The sequence below is a fragment of the Neoarius graeffei genome, chromosome 7 (assembly GCF_027579695.1).
Source record: "Neoarius graeffei isolate fNeoGra1 chromosome 7, fNeoGra1.pri, whole genome shotgun sequence".
In the NCBI taxonomy this organism is placed as follows: Eukaryota; Metazoa; Chordata; class Actinopteri; order Siluriformes; family Ariidae; genus Neoarius; species Neoarius graeffei.
The window spans coordinates 5,557,594-5,574,203 of NC_083575.1; the positions used below are offsets into that span (position 1 = coordinate 5,557,594).

A 16,610-nucleotide genomic window follows, 5' to 3' on the forward strand; every position below is an offset into this window, starting at 1 on the left:
ACAGGCATGCTTCTGTATTAGAAATCACAAAATGGGCTCAGGAATATTTCCAGAGAACATTATCTGTGAACACAATTCACCGTGCCATCCGCCGTTGCCAGCTAAAACTCTGCAGTTCAAAGAAGAAGCCGTATCTAAACACGATCCAGAAGCGCAGACGTCTTCTCTGGGCCAAGGCTCATTTAAAATGGACTGTGGCAAAGTGGAAAACTGTTCTGTGGTCAGACGAATCAAAATTTGAAGTTCTTTATGGAAATCAGGGACGCCGTGTCATTCGGACTAAAGAGGAGAAGGACGACCCGAGTTGTTATCAGTGCTCAGTTCAGAAGCCTGCATCTCTGATGGTATGGGGTTGCATTAGTGCGTGTGGCATGGGCAGCTTACACATCTGGAAAGACACCATCAATGCTGAAAGGTATATCCAGGTTCTAGAGCAACATATGCTCCCATCCAGACAACGTCTCTTTCAGGGAAGACCTTGCATTTTCCAACATGACAATGCCAAACCACATACTGCATCAATTACAGCATCATGGCTGCGTAGAAGAAGGGTCCGGGTACTGAACTGGCCAGCCTGCAGTCCAGATCTTTCACCCATAGAAAACATTTGGTGCATCATAAAACGGAAAATACGACAAAAAAGACCTAAGACAGTTGAGCAACTAGAATCCTACATTAGACAAGAACGGGTTAACATTCCTATCCCTAAACTTGAGCAACTTGTCTCCTCAGTCCCCAGACATTTACAGACTGTTGTAAAGAGAAAAGGGGATGTCTCACAGTGGGAAACATGGCCTTGTCCCAACTTTTTTGAGATGTGTTGTTGTCATGAAATTTAAAATCACCTAATTTTTCTCTTTAAATGATACATTTTCTCAGTTTAAACGTTTGATATGTCATCTATGTTCTATTCTGAATAAAATATGGAATTTTGAAACTTCCACATCATTGCATTCCGTTTTTATTTACAATTTGTACTTTGTCCCAACTTTTTTGGAATCGGGGTTGTATCTAAATTAAAGGATCTTGGTCAAGTTTGGCAATCCCACTGAGTCATAGTGAGGCAAACGATGATGACAACACACCACACGGTAATGCCAGGTTAAAAGGAGTATCGATCCAGAAACGCGTCCTACACAGAGGACTGATGTTCACCAGGACAGAAAGATCATTCCGGTCTGGATTCATGGCGTGGTGTGGACTCCAACACTGTCGGCCTCTGAGACGGAGCTCAACACACACAGGGTCACACCAGCTGTAGTGAGCACCATCCCCAACACCGCACCTAAGAGACGGAGGGGGAGGAGGAATGTTGAAATCGTGGTAACTACCAAGCACTAGGCAAAGATGGAGTCCTCAGACACGCAACACCCAATATGAAAGAAATCAAACGTTTTGAAACATTATGAGCTCCACTTCCAATTTCAGGGCGAGTGGAGAAAGCAGGAGCGATTCGGTTATCAAGTGCGTGTTAATACGTGACTGAAAAAAACTTTGAAATGTTACTGAATTTAGATTTCTCCGCTCTGGCAACACATCATGGAGTCGTCATGTGAACTGAATCAGAAACGAATCATGATACTGAGATGGGTAATAATACAAAAAATTCAACAATCAGACCCACTTTTTCCTCCAAGTTTCTCCCCGAGCAGCTTCCCGGTGAACATCGTGAACACGAGGCTGAGCGAGTTGACCATCGGCACGGCCACGGACAAATCTGCAACATCCAACACTGTGGGACTCGAACAAAGTCTCTTTGACATCACACACAAGAACTGATTCACATGTTCAGAATGAGTCATGATCAGAAATCTAACTTTTAAACTCTGGCCACATTTCAAGGAGGACCATGTGGATCCGTCTCTTACGCCTGGACATCATGATGTTTCTGAGCTTGAAAAAATACAATGTGTAAATCACCTGTTGTCGCGAGGGTGAGGTAGAAGACCACGGAGCCGCTCTGGTTCAGCAGAAATGGCACCAGATACTGCACAAAGAACAGTCGCGACATGCTATTCAGTCCAAACGTTGCGTGATCATATGCTAGAACTCTTGATATGAGTATGTAGAGATTAGATTAAAAATGAATTACTACTGTATCATCCACATGTATGAGGAGGAAGAAAAGGAAGTTCTTCCCAAATATTTGAAACTGAACTGCTGAATCCCTGGACTCTAGAAAGCATGAAGTCAATTCTATCCCTATGGCTCCTGATATAAGGACATCATATGAAATGTTCTACCTTGACGTTGAGGAACAAAAACCTGATTTCAGCCAGGAACTGGGAGATCTTGTCTCCTTTCCGAACGCTCTCGATGCCCTCGGTTCCTTTCCTGAGGAAGGGGTTGGTGGCTCCCCATAACGCAGAGACCAGGAGGAGACACAGTACTTCCACTACACAGAAAAACAAAAAACAACTCATCACTCATGAGCTGAAATCACAACGTCTTTCCTCACAGTCAGGTTTCATCTCAAAGAACCAGAACAGCTCTTTCTGTTTCGGAGTATGGTGTGAAGGAGAAAACGGTCCGGTTGAATGATTCCTTTTTTTTTTTTTAACTTTAATTTTTATTGGATTTTTTCATCCAAATACAATAATACACAAAAAACAAACAACAAAGAAAAAAAAAACCTTCCATTAACAGCTTATAGGTCCTCCCATTCAGTCACAATGCAACAATTCTGTCTTGTTCAGTTGTCATGACTATAATTTCTAGTGGTATCATCCTTACTCCTTCTGTAATAATTCCATTTCTCCCATTTCCTTTCAAACTGTTCCTCCCTCATTCTCAAGGTATGTGTGAACCTCTCCATATCATAAATCTCCTCCACAATGCTCAGCCACTGATCTCTAGTTGGGGGGTCAACCTTATACCAGGCCCTTGTAATTGCCTTCCTGCTAGCCACCAATAATACTTTCACCAGGTATTTATCTTCTCCTTGTACCTCCTCTTGTGGGATGTTCCCCAGATATAATACCAAACAAGTCTTAGGTATCTCATATCCCAGAATCTCCCTCCCAGTATCCCTCCATCTTTTGACATTTCCAAAATACATGTGTATGGTCTGCCTCCGCTTGACCACACAACCTCCAACATGATTTCTGATCTGGTGTGTATCTCCCCTTAATCTTTGGTGTTATGAAAAACCTTATAATGTTCTTCCACCCAAATTCTCACCATACCCTGGAGCTAGTGGCTGAGTGTTGAACCTTGCACACTTTATACCAGTCATCTTTCCATTTTATCCAGTCATTCAGTCTGTTCTTTGCTCTTCCATCACTGTTTGGTTTGGATCGGTCACCAAACAGGAGAAGAACAGACTGCAACAGACAATAAGGTCTGCAGAGAAAATTATTGGTGTCAACCTGCCCTCCATCCAAGACTTATACTTGTCCAGAGTCAGGAAACGGGCAGGTAACATCTCTGCGGACCCATCACACCCTGGTCACAATCTGTTTAATCTTCTCCCCTCAGGGAGGCGATATAGATCACTGTATGCTAAAACAACCAGACACAAGAATAGTTTTTTCCCCTCAGGCTGTCTCTGTGAAGAACAGCTAAAATCCACATTCATATATCAGTAATATCACTTGCAAAATATCTGCACACTTATACTGTCATTCTGTGCTCACTGTGACTTATATGTGCGTGTGTGTATATATATATATATATATATATATATATATATATATATATATATATATATGCAGAGCCTAATCTAGGGTTCGTAATACGCGATAATACGCGTTTTTTTATCTGTCTGTCGCACATCCACTTTTCGGGCGCGAGAGTGATATCGCGTATCTATTCATTTTGTCGCGCATTTATAAGTAGAGAGTGTGTAGTCGCGTTTTACTGAATCTTGTGCGTATCAATTTGTCAGCACCCGCTAGCAAGCACTGCGGTAAATATAGCGTTGTTTACACACCAATCGGAAAATATCAGAAAGGACCGAAGTATTCCGAATGGTTTATTTAGCGGGTAAAACAGTTTTGTGAACTATTATATCCAATCGCTGGCGTCGTCTTGCGGTGACGTCGACAAACTACCTTCTGCCTTACTTCCGTGTATACGTTCAAGAGAAGCAGCATGCGCGTAGTGTTGCCAGATTGGGCGGTTTTAAGTGCATTTTGGCGGGTTTTGAACATATTTAGGCTGGAAAACGTCAGCAGTATCTGGCAACATTGCATGATGTGCAAGTCAGTGTTTATGTAGGCTTAAATTCTGTTACTGAAAGTGTGTTATGTTTACAGTGAAGGACTGTGTGCACTTTATTTTTTTTACTTAATACAAGAAATTAATGGGTGCCAACATTTTTGCCAAAATGGTATTTTATTTTCCATTGTTTAGGCAGCTTCAGCATCATACTGTGAGATTCTGTTCAAATTGTTTTTTTTTCTTCTATGAAGCCTGAGCCATTTATTTTATTAGTTTATAATTATTGTTTAATTTAGTCTTCAGGAGAGACTGCCTGCACACAGTACTAGTATTAATAGGTTTTTTTCTTACATGAAAGCTGAGGCATTTATATTATATTTTAAGGTAACTTCATGTTGTGCTGTGAGGTTCTGTGCACTTTAGCTTTTGAACCAACAGGTGCATTTGGATAAGTAAAGCCTATTTTTCTGCATTTTTGTAGTCCTGGTAATCTTACACATTCTACATAATTGCTAGTTGTTTGTTTTTTTGAGTAATTTGTTTAATTTTTCTTGTTGAAAGTTCAATTTAGTATTATGTTAATGATATTCTAAAAGTAAAGATTAATAAAACTGTTCTGTTTATAGATGTACTCTTGAAAATATCTACCAATGTATTACTTATTTTTCTGTCCCCACTAACTGGAACAAATGAGGGATATTTTTACCCATGTTAATATTTTCTGTCCCCTGTTTCTACAACTAGTGAGGGATCTGTCCCCTATTTTCAAATTCCTAGATTAGGCTCTGATATGTGTGTATGTGTATTTTTTTTTTTACTTATTTAAATTTACTATTCATCTTTGCACTATGTACCATATTGCACCAAAAGGGAAATCCTTTCTATGATGAACAGCTAAAATCCAGATTTATATATCAGTAATATCACTTGTAAAATATCTGAACACTTATACCGTCATTCTGTGCTCACTGTATACTTTATATTTATTTAACTATTCCATACTTAACTTACCTGGATTACTTTGCACTATGCACCTATTTTTGTTGTTTGCTTGTTTTTGTGTTTACGCTTTTTTTTTTAATCTGTTTTTGTACTATGAGAGCTAAGTGAACCGGAGTCAAATTCCTCGTGTGTGTCCACACACCTGGCAATAAAAAGTGTTTCTATTCTATTTCTATCTTCTGTTATTTCTATTCCAAGCTCTTTTTTCCATTTTTCTTTAATATAGACCGGTTGAATGATTCCTGAGGTGCACCTGATCATCTGTCAGACACTTACTGAATCCAAAAAGATCAGATTTGTTTGGGAAAATCAATCAGTGAAAATTGAAAAGGGGGGAAAAAAAAGTTTGGATAAATGAGTTTACTTTGCACTTCAGTCACAGGACAAGGGGAAGTTTTGTGTGTTGAAATATTTTATTCATTATTTCTTCAAGAAGTTAAAAGAGTGTATCGTCATATTTACTGATTTGTTTACTATTTATTTCAATAAAGATGAATGAAATCCTCCATGACAGGCAGCTCGGAGTCTCTCCCCCCCTTTTTTTTTTTACATTAGTGGATTGATCCGTTACCATGGAAATGACGCAGCGGCCATTTTCAAACTACGACGCACAAACACTTTTAAAACTTTCAGAACGCAAAGTTTTCCGACAGCAAAACATCTGTAATTTAGTTTTAGCAAATAGTTATAATGTTTATGGAGGATCTTCCACCCATACGTTTGCTATTCAAACACTTCCCCCCCATCTTGGAATTATTGGTACGCTCCTGTTTCCGGAAGTCCTGTGTCTTGCTGACGTTTCTTGGTAAAAGTGCGCGCGAGGGAATATTTCATCGTCTTGTTCATGCTATGACGCTTTGCTAATAAGTAATTAAACAAAAACAGCGCTGAATAATTAATTAAAAGTGAAATAACGAGAAGGTTTTTGTGCTGAAACACGGCGGAAAGACTCACCCACTGACACCATTTCGTCGAGTGCCTGCGGGTTCTCAGTCAGCGGGAGTCACAGCGACACCCAGCGGCTCGGAGGGTGAATCCGCTCTCATCTTTTGCTTTGCTTTGCTTTCATTCTGGGATTTTTTTTTTTTTTTACAGTACACTCACCAGCCACTTTATTAGGGACACCCATACATCCACATGCTATTTGATGCAGTTCTGTAATCAGCCAGTCCCTTGACAGCAGCACGATGCGTCAAATCATGTAGATACGAATCAAGACTGTCAGCTAATTCATGTTCACAATGTTCAAACATCAGAATGGGAAAAACTGTGCGAAGTGTGACTTTCTTTCACTGTGGCATGGGTGTTGGTTTGAGCCAGATGAGTATGAGGTTTGAGTCTTTCGGAAACAGCTGATCTCCTGGGGTTTTCGCATACAACAGTCTCGACACAGAATGGTGCGGAAAACAAAAAACACCGAGTGAGTGAGAGTTCTGTGGGTGGAAACAAACGCCTTGCTGATAAGAGAGCTCAGAGGAAAATGGCCGGATTGGTTCGAGCTTTTTTGCCAGGAAGGATATCATAACTCATATAATCACTCTTGACAACTGTGGTGAGCAGAAAAGCATCTCAGCATGCAACAGCAGAACATCAGGTCACACTGGGTTCCAGTCCTGCAGCCAAGAACAGGGATCTTAGAATCAAAAACAGGTTCCTATTAAAGTGGCCAGTGAGCGAGTGGATAATCTTGTATCCATATTTGGATGGGGAAATGGGTATTTCTGCAATTCTGATCTATTGTCCTGTATATTTTTTGTGTGTGTTTTCTTTGTAAGAGTATGAAAATGACTAACTTTACAGCCTGAGTATCACTTATAGTTCAATCACGACAACCTTTACAGTGGTGCTTGAAAGTTTGTGAACCCTTTAGAATTTTCTATATTTCTGCATAAATATGACCTAAAACATCATCAGATTTTCACACAAGTCCTAAAAGTAGATAAAGAGAACCCAGTTAAACAAATGAGACAAAAAAAAATTATACTTGGTCATTTATTTATCAAGGAAAATGATGCAATATTACATAGCAGTGAGCGGCAAAAGTATGTGAACCTCTAGGATTAGCAGTTAATTTGAAGGTGAAATTAGAGTCAGGTGTTTTCAATCAATGGGATGACAATCAGGTGTGAGTGGGCACCCTGTTTTATTTAAAGAACAGGGATCTATCAAAGTCTGATCTTCACAACACATGTTTGTGGAAGTGTATCATGGCACGAACAAAGGAGATTTCTGAGGACCTCAGAAAAAGCGTTATTGATGCTCATCAGGCTGGAAAAGGTTACAGAACCATCTCTAAAGAGTTTGGACTCCACCAATCCACAGTCAGACAGATTGTGTACAAATGGAGGAAATTCAAGACCAAAATCAAAAAAATGTCTTCTATCGTGCTTTGGAGCAACTTTGACCCCCCATATCTCTATATTAAAGCACACCAGATCTTTCAAACTTTCTTATTTATTACTCATGTTATAGTACTCTTTAGGCAACTAGGTATGCGTTCAAAAGAAATCAAACTTTCTGATTTATTAGGCTTTAAAAATAAAAAAAAAACATTTTGCACCTATAATTCAAATGACAAGGTCTACCATAAAAACAAGTATACCACTGGAAAGAGCTTGTTTTGATTAGTAAATGCACAAAATATGAAGTTGGTACCCTAAACCAAACTATAAATATTAAGGTATCAAGTACGGTATGTTTTACGATAGACGGAAATGCTGTTTTAAGGCATATTACAATACAATTACAAACCTACAGTGTAGGAAAAATAACCTTAAAAATGCTTTATTTGAAGAGCTTAAACAGTGCATTGATTTGCTTTTCCACATCAGATGGAAGTTTGTACTGCCTGCCAGTTGATGTAAGTGGGGCATCACTGATTTTCATGACATGCACCAGAGGGACCCAACAGTTATCCTCTCTCCTGGGCCAGCTGTAAGTCTGAGAGGGACCATGAGGATGCATAAATGTTACTTGTACATCTTGTTCCTCCTCTGATAATGCACAAATGTCGCCTATCCACCACTGTCTGTCATATAAACATACAACATATTGACCAGGAATTGTATCTGCCAGAGAGACTGCTGATTTAACAGGGGTTTTATGCATTACTTGTGGCCGATTCCCACTCATATCCACAATGAAGCTAGGACCACCTGACACTCTGCTGACCTGCAGCTGGTTGGACATGATTGGAACGAATGAGTGGTTGTCTCCTGTTCCAGGAATAGTAGCTAACCTTGAAAATCTTGTCTCCAATGCTTTTCCACTCTCCATAACTTCCCCCGTACCAACCCAGATGAAATGGATGTTCTTGATACGTTTTTCTGCCCACAAAAACAGATCAGATGGGGTTAGTATGTGATCACTCGTGGCTGCCTGTAAGCTAGCTCGAGCTGCTGATCGCTTTACAGTGCCTCCAATACCATCACAGGCTGATTTACCATGAGAAGTGGCAAAGAAATGCCATTCTGCCAAAAGTCCAAAATCGTCTGCATCATGGACGTCACTAGGACGTCACCAGATATCAAACAAATAAATAAGCTTAAACTGATAGTGAAGTTTAGAAAGAAAATTTGCTCACCATTTCTGTCCTATCTCAAAAACAGCTTTCATTGTTTAAGTGCTAGCTAGAGCTACTTTACGAGATGGGCTAAAACGCAAAGAAAAAAACTAAGGTCTTACTTGGAAGGGTAGTCCCTGAGCCCCTAACATTGAGGTAACTGCAACAATTCGCTTCAGATAGTTCCTTCTCTCTGCTAGCTCATGTGCATTTGCAGACACCATCATCTGTACAACATCTGTACAACATCTCCCTGTCGGCTAGTTGCCTGATAGCCTTTCCATGCAACAACACTGTCCTTATGGGACTGTGTCATGTCATGCTTATTAAAGACAGACAAAGCTTTTTTCCAATTTCTGCAACCACAACTGACCAAAGCATCATGCTTGATGTTTTTGCCAAACACTCTGCATGGGAAGCAGAAAGCAGCATTCAGGTTGACTGAATACTCTAACCATGTGTACTTAGCAAACCAGCTGTGGTGAAACGCCCTCTTCTGTGTACCAAAGATGTCTTGTGGATAGCTATTCAGCTTTACCTGTCTGGGCCCTCTGTCTTTATCACCTAAATCACTAAGAGAAGATGCTGCAGCTTCTTGATCCTTTTCTTCCTCTTGGCCTCCTTGCTCACCTTCTGTCTCTGTTGCAGTTTCTTCTCTCTCTAGATCTATTTGCTCGACCTCCTCTGAATCTGGATTCACTTCCTCTCTCTGACTGGAACTTGCCTGATGCTCATTTTCCTCCTCAGCCTCTCCTGCCTCACCCTTCAAGGAGTTCAAAACCAAAATTAACATGATGAAACCCTGAAGTTAAATTAATATCATATCTTCCAAGATTGCTAGATGACGTTGGGAATGGGGTTAGCCTACCACCAAAATAAATGCATTGGCCGATTATCTGACATGGCAATGTACAGGAGGCCTACAGTAGCCTATGACTGTTCTCATTAAATTAAATTATTATAAAATAATCATTAATTCATTAAATATTTTGTTGTGTAGGCCTACTGTATGTAAGCTGGCCTATCTTTAACATCCAATGAGACTAGTTTAGACTATAGGCTAAGCCTAGACAGGGAATACAAGTCAAGTTGGTCAGAACTGAATATGAAATAAGGGGCTAGTTTATGCCATGCAAGACGGTTAATTCAACAGAAACAGAGGTGCACTAAAGGCGTTGATCAGACAGGAGCAGCTGAGTGGGCCATCGCTTGCCATTTGCTTTTATCCAAGCTTGATTAAGGCATATAAATATGGGGATTACTTTATTTTCACTCTTATATCATTCAACTGGAGGCAGATAGCCTACTGTGCATGTTGTCTTTTTTTCTTTTTAATTCAGTGTTTTTTTGATAGCCTGCACATCAGTGCTGATATGGTGACTCCTGACCAGGGGCATCAGAAGCATGTTTAATGTGGGGGGGACACACTGGCGGGGGGTCTGGGGGTCCTCCCCCAGAACATTTATAATTAATTAGATGCCATTTCCTGCATTCTGGTGTATTTTTAACAGGTTGTTAAACACCTAATTTTACCTACAAAAGTCACTTAATTCAATGACTATTTTAGAGACTCAACAATAAATCCTCATTCAACAACTAGTCCATACATTCATCAGCCTGTTTTTAAACCCACCGCTCTGCCTAAGATAATGAGATGAATGTGACGCAATTTATCACCAACAATGACTTTGTGGGTGCATTTTACTTTTTATTTTGTGTTTCCTTTTTTATTTAGTTGTAGATGTAACGCAACATGCCACTGTGCCAAGCAATAGTGACACTCAACTGTATGTTTGAAAATAAGAATATTCATAATTTCACACAATGAACAGGCATGACATGGCATCATGCAAACTTCATAACACAAAATCACACTGTGTCGAACAACGGTGACACACAAAAAATATCTTCACACAATGAACAGGTGCAATTTTGTTCACCACCAGCAGTGACTTTAGTGGGTGCATTTTACTTTTTTCCGATTTAGTGATACTCATAACAAAAATGGCATGGCATCATGCAGTCTTCATAACACACAATCACACTGTGTCAAGCAACGACACATAAAACAGAACTTCACACAATGAACAAGTGCAGTTTTGTCAACCTGCATGCAATGGTGGTACTACAGTAGCATTTACAGATCAGTATAACAAACAGATTTATAGATAGAACTCCTTCTTACATTGGTGCCACCACAATTTCTACCACTTCATCACTTTTATCCCCCTTTCCTTCACAATCCACCTGGAATAACATCCATCTCTCTCCATCGCTTTCCTTTCTACTATTCCTTCCCCAGACACTGATTTCCCATCTTACTTTCCAGAAAACTGCCAAAGACCAGACAAAACAAGGAATCAATAAACATCATCAGAGCAGACTTGACCTCATTCTTGGCACTACAGTAAGGCAGGCCTACTGGGTTTGAATTAAATGATAGCTAACATTAAGCTAGCTGATACATCTCCTAACATTGACTAGCCAGCTAACTTGGGACAAAGAAACCCTGTCCTGTGGGGAAATTCTGACTGACTTTCCGCTTCTTTATAAAGAATGTCTTTGTGTCCATTGTGTCTGGGGAGGAGCAAATACTGCAAACAATTCATCATCAACCAAGAACACCCCATTAGGCGAAGCTTATTTCATTGTTTAGTTGATCATTAATTTAACGTGGCCTGGGGTTCATTTTGAGGGCAGATAACAAAAGAATAAGTGTAGCTTTCCCTAGGTGTGGGTGGAGCACAGAGGACGGCAGGACAGAGATCAGGGTTGTAACTCGGCTTTATTGCCAACTTTTCAGTCTTAACCACTACGAGTTACTTTAGCAGACAGACACACACTCCGTGTCTGGTTCCAGGGAGAGCTCTCCCTCTGCTCTCGCTCTCCCTCCTCATATAGGGCGCAGTCACTGGGAAGACACACAAACAGGTTAATTGCTCTCAGGTGAAGTGATTCTGCCACTTACCTTCCCTGACTCCGCCCTCCTGTCACAGACCGGTGCTTGACCACACCCCCGCTGCCACATACCCCCACCGCCCGACTCAGGCCGGGCAGCCGTCCGGCCCGCAGCCGACCCCCCCCCCCCCTGACGGGAGAGGAAGTCCGCCACGACCATCTGCGCCCCCGGCCTGTGGACCACCTTGAAATTAAAGGGTTGGAGCACCAGATACCAACGGGTGATCCGCGCGTTGGCATCTTTCATGCGGTGGAGCCACTGGAGGGGCGCGTGGTCCGAACAGAGGGTGAAAGAGCGCCCCAGCAGGTAGTACCGGAGGGCGAGGACCGCCCATTTGATCGCCAGGCACTCCTTTTCAATCGTGCTGTAGCGCCCCTCACGCACTGACAGCTTCCAGCTGATGTATAGGACCGGGCGATCCTCCCCCTCCACCTGCTGGGACAAAACGGCCCCCAGCCCTCTGTCCGACGCATCCGTCTGTAACATAAAAGGGAGAGAGAAGTCAGGGGAGTGTAAAAGTGGCCCCCCACACAGTGCAGCCTTTACCTCCGAGAAAGCCCGCTGGCACTGCTCCGTCCACTGGACCGGATCTGGCGCCCCCTTTTTAGTGAGGTCAGTCAGCGGGCTGGTGACGTCCGAATAATTAGGTATAAACCTACGATAGTAGCCAGCCAGCCCCAGGAACTGTCTCACCCCCTTTTTGGTCTTGGGCCTCGGGCAGGCCGCAATCGCTGCTGTCTTATTAATTTGGGGACGCACCTGCCCGTTGCCCAAGTGGAAGCCCAGATACCGTACTTCCACCCGCCCAATCGCACACTTCTTTGGGTTGGCAGTGAGTCCCGCCCGTCTCAGCGACCTAAGGACGGCCCTCAGGTGTTGCAGGTGCCGCTGCCAGTCGTTACTATAAACGATAATGTCGTCCAGGTAGGCGGCCGCATAGGTGGCGTGGGGCCGGAGGATCCGGTCCATCAGCCGCTGAAACGTAGCGGGCGCCCCAAACAGCCCAAACGGAAGTGTGACGAACTGGTGTAAGCCGAACGGTGTGGAAAAGGCCGTTTTCTCCCGGGATAATGGAGTCAAGGGGATCTGCCAATATCCCTTCATTAAATCCAGTGTCGAGTAGAAGCGAGCCGTGCCTAGTCGATCGAGCAGCTCATCAATATGAGGCATTGGGTACGCGTCGAATTTAGACACCGCGTTGACTTTTCTATAGTCCACACAGAACCGGACCGAGCCGTCGGCCTTGGGAACCAAGACCACCGGGCTGCTCCAGTCGCTGTGGGACTCCTCGACGATGCCCATTTTGAGCATGGCCTGAAGTTCTTCCCGAACCACCTTTTTTTTGTGTTCGGGTAGTCTATAAGGGCGGCTACGCACTACCACCCCCGGGGGTGTCTCTATGTGGTGTTCTATGAGGTTAGTGCGACCGGGCAGGGGCGAGAACACATCCGAAAACTCGGCCTGCAACTGGGCGACCTCCATGAGTTGGGTCGGGGAGAGGTGGTCTCCACAGGGGACCGGAGAGGTACGTGATGCCAAATTCCCTTTTTGAACCTCCGGCCCCAGCTCCGCCTTCTCCGGAACTACCGACACCAACGCCACAGGGACCTCCTCGTTCCAGAGTTTGAGCAGATTGAGGTGGTAAATCTGTAGCGCCCCACCCCTGTCTGTTCGCCTCACCTCATAGTCGACGTCCCCGACTCGCCGTGTGACCTCAAAGGGTCCTTGCCACTTGGCGATTAATTTGGAGCTCGACGTGGGCAAGAGTACGAGTACTTTATCTCCCGGTGTGAACTCTCTAAGGCGCGTACCCTTGTTGTACAGGCGGGCTTGCCGTTCCTGGGCCTGCCGCAAATTCTCCTGAGTTAGGTGGGTGAGCGTGTGGAGTTTTGCGCGCAGGTCCATAACGTACTGAATTTCATTCTTACTTTGTGAAGGTCCCTCCTCCCAATTTTCCCGCAGCACGTCCAGGATGCCGCGCGGCTTACGCCCATATAATAATTCGAACGGGGAGAACCCCGTGGAGGCTTGAGGGACCTCTCGCACTGAGAATAGCAAGGGTTCGAGCCACTTATCCCAATTACGTGCGTCCTCACTTACGAATTTCTTAATGATATTTTTGAGGGTGCGGTTGAACCGTTCTACTAAACCGTCCCTTTGTGGGTGATATACACTGGTGCGGATCGGCTTAATCCCCAATAACCCATACAGTTCGCGTAGTGTTCGTGACATAAACGTAGTGCCTTGATCAGTCAGAATCTCTTTCGGGATTCCAACTCGGGAGATGACGCGGAAGAGTGCCTCTGCAATACTGCGTGCTGAGATACTGCGCAGAGGCACTGCTTCCGGGTATCGCGTTGCATAGTCCACTAGAACTAATATAAAGCGGTACCCTCGTGCTGACCGATCTAATGGCCCGACGAGATCCATCCCAATTCTTTCAAACGGGGTCTCGATTAACGGTAGAGGGCGCAATGGCGCTTTTGGAATGGCCGCTGGGTTTACTAACTGGCATTCGCGGCATGCCGTACACCACCTACGGACATCGCCGCGAATCCCCGGCCAATAGAATCGGGCCATTATTCGGGCTAGTGTTTTATCCTGCCCTAAGTGTCCAGCCATGGGATTAAAGTGAGCCGCCTGGAATACCAATTCCCGGCGGCTCTTTGGAATCAAAAGCTGCGTGACTCGCTCTTTAGTTTGAGTGTCCTGCGTCACTCGGTATAACCTATCCTTCATAATCGCGAAGTAGGGGAAGGACGGGGTGGCGTTCGGCTGGAGCGTTTGACCATCGATTACTCTCACTCTCACTCTCACGGCCGGCCGGGGTGGCGCCGGCCCCCGCCTCCGCGGTGGGGGAATGGGGCGAGGACGGGACACAGGAGGAGGGGGGAGAGAGAGAGAGAGAGAGAGAGAGAGAAGAGGAGAGAAGAGATGTCGACATCTGCTGTCCTGCCGCCGAGACAGCCGCCAGATGATCCTCCGCCAGCTCGACTGCCTGATCCAGCGACGCCGGGCGGTGGCACTGGACCCACTCCGCGGCTCCTGCTGGTAAGCGGGCGATGAACTGTTCCAGTACCACCTGATCGACGATTCCCTCGGCGTCGCGATCTTCGGCCCTCAGCCACCGCCAGCAGGCGTCCCGGAGCTGCTGGCCGAACGCGAACGGGCTGCCGACTTCCTCCATCCGCAGCGCGCGGAAGCGCTGGCGCTGCTGCTCCGGCGTGCGCCCCACGCGCTGAAGGACAGCCCGGCGAAGGTTGGCGTAGGCCAGCCGGCGATCGGCGGGGAGCTGTAGTGCAGCCAGCTGCGCCTCTCCCGTCAGGAGGGGGAGGAGGCGCGCCGCGCGCTGCTCCATCGGCCACCCCGAGGCTTCGGCGACCTGCTCGAACAACGTGAAGAAAGCCTCGGGGTCATCCTGCGGGCCCATCTTAGTTAAGGTGAGGGGAGACGGGCCCGCGGCCGGAGCGCTGGTGGGCCCCGCCGACGCGAGGAGACGCCGGAACGCCTTGCGATCTTCTTGCTGGGCCAGCACCAGGGCATCGAAGCGCCGCTCTTGTTCCTTTCGGAGTGTGACGAGCGCCTGGTGCTGGCTTTGCTGAGCCGTGGCGAGGGCGTGGACCAGGTCGGTGAACGGGGAGGATTCCATGGGGCTGCTGGGTTGGTGCTCCATATCCCGGGTTTCAGCACCACTGTAGCTTTCCCTAGGTGTGGGTGGAGCACAGAGGACGGCAGGACAGAGATCAGGGTTGTAACTCGGCTTTATTGCCAACTTTTCAGTCTTAACCACTATGAGTTACTTTAGCAGACAGACACACACTCCATGTCTGGTTCCAGGGAGAGCTCTCCCTCTGCTCTCGCTCTCCCTCCTCATATAGGGCGCAGTCACTGGGAAGACACACAAACAGGTTAATTGCTCTCAGGTGAAGTGATTCTGCCACTTACCTTCCCTGACTCCGCCCTCCTGTCACAGACCGGTGCTTGACCACACCCCCGCTGCCACAATAAGGTTTTAGCAAAAGCTAGACATTGTGAGGTGGCAATGTGGCTGACATCACTTCCTCCACTCTCGAGCAGCTACACCAAAATGTCTGCTCGCGCTGAGATTCAGTCGCGCACGGTGAGTTGTTGTCGGGAGCGCCCGGAAAACCCAGAGTGGATTTTCAGTGGTCTGTGTATTCTCTTATCAATCAAGTGGAATGGATTCTTTCACGAAGCAATAGAAACGGCGCTGGGTGAACTCATATTTTATGTTAAATGTGGGCGGGTCCAAATGAAGAATTATGAAATGTGAAGGGGACATGCCCCCACCACATTCAATGGTGGCGACGCCCATGATTTATATATAACACTGAAAATTATAGGGGGGCTTGGGAACATTTTAGGGTGTCTTAAGCCCCCCTAAAATGGACCTAATGACGTCCATGGTCTACATGCTTTATTAGATTTGTGAAATTTTTGTAGTTTTTGTATTGGGCTGCTGATCTGTCACTGAAGTAAATGACCATTTTTAGCTGGGGATGTAAATGGCATACATATGGTAAAACCTTTTTTAAGAATGCATGCACGGCCACTGTATCATGCTTAACGCAGTCACTTATTATGCAGATAGAGATGCATTTCGTTACTTTTGTACCATCTTCGTTCTTTGCTCTAATTTACACTGCAAATAGATGAAGAGTGCATTGGCTGTTGTCCCAGTGGGATCCCTGGGCAGAATCCTGTACACAGAATGAATAGTTTTCGGCAAAATCCAAAAGCATAATACATTCATCCTCTGACAGGTTTTCCTTCAAATTCTTCAAATATCCACTCTGGTGTTTGGCAATGAAACGATGTTCTGCTAGTTTGTCTGCTTTTTCAGTTAGAGTTTCAATAAATTCCCGTGGAGTTGCTATATGATCTGTCAGTGTACTGTAGTTCTAT

The 16,610-nt window shown here is 44.8% G+C and overlaps 1 protein-coding gene across 1 annotated transcript; it reads right to left on the reverse strand.

Annotated features, from left to right (window-relative positions):
* Nucleotides 1–988: 988 nt before the first annotated feature.
* On the reverse strand, nt 989–6,155 carry tmem234 (transmembrane protein 234). The gene is made up of 5 exons (XM_060925221.1): nt 6,118–6,155; nt 2,244–2,395; nt 1,921–1,987; nt 1,625–1,717; nt 989–1,285 (listed from the first exon to the last, which is right to left on the reverse strand). Exons 1-5 carry the CDS (start codon nt 6,128–6,130, stop codon nt 1,185–1,187), a joined length of 426 nt encoding a protein of 141 aa, XP_060781204.1. The 5' UTR covers nt 6,131–6,155; the 3' UTR covers nt 989–1,184.
* Nucleotides 6,156–16,610: the final 10,455 nt, after the last annotated feature.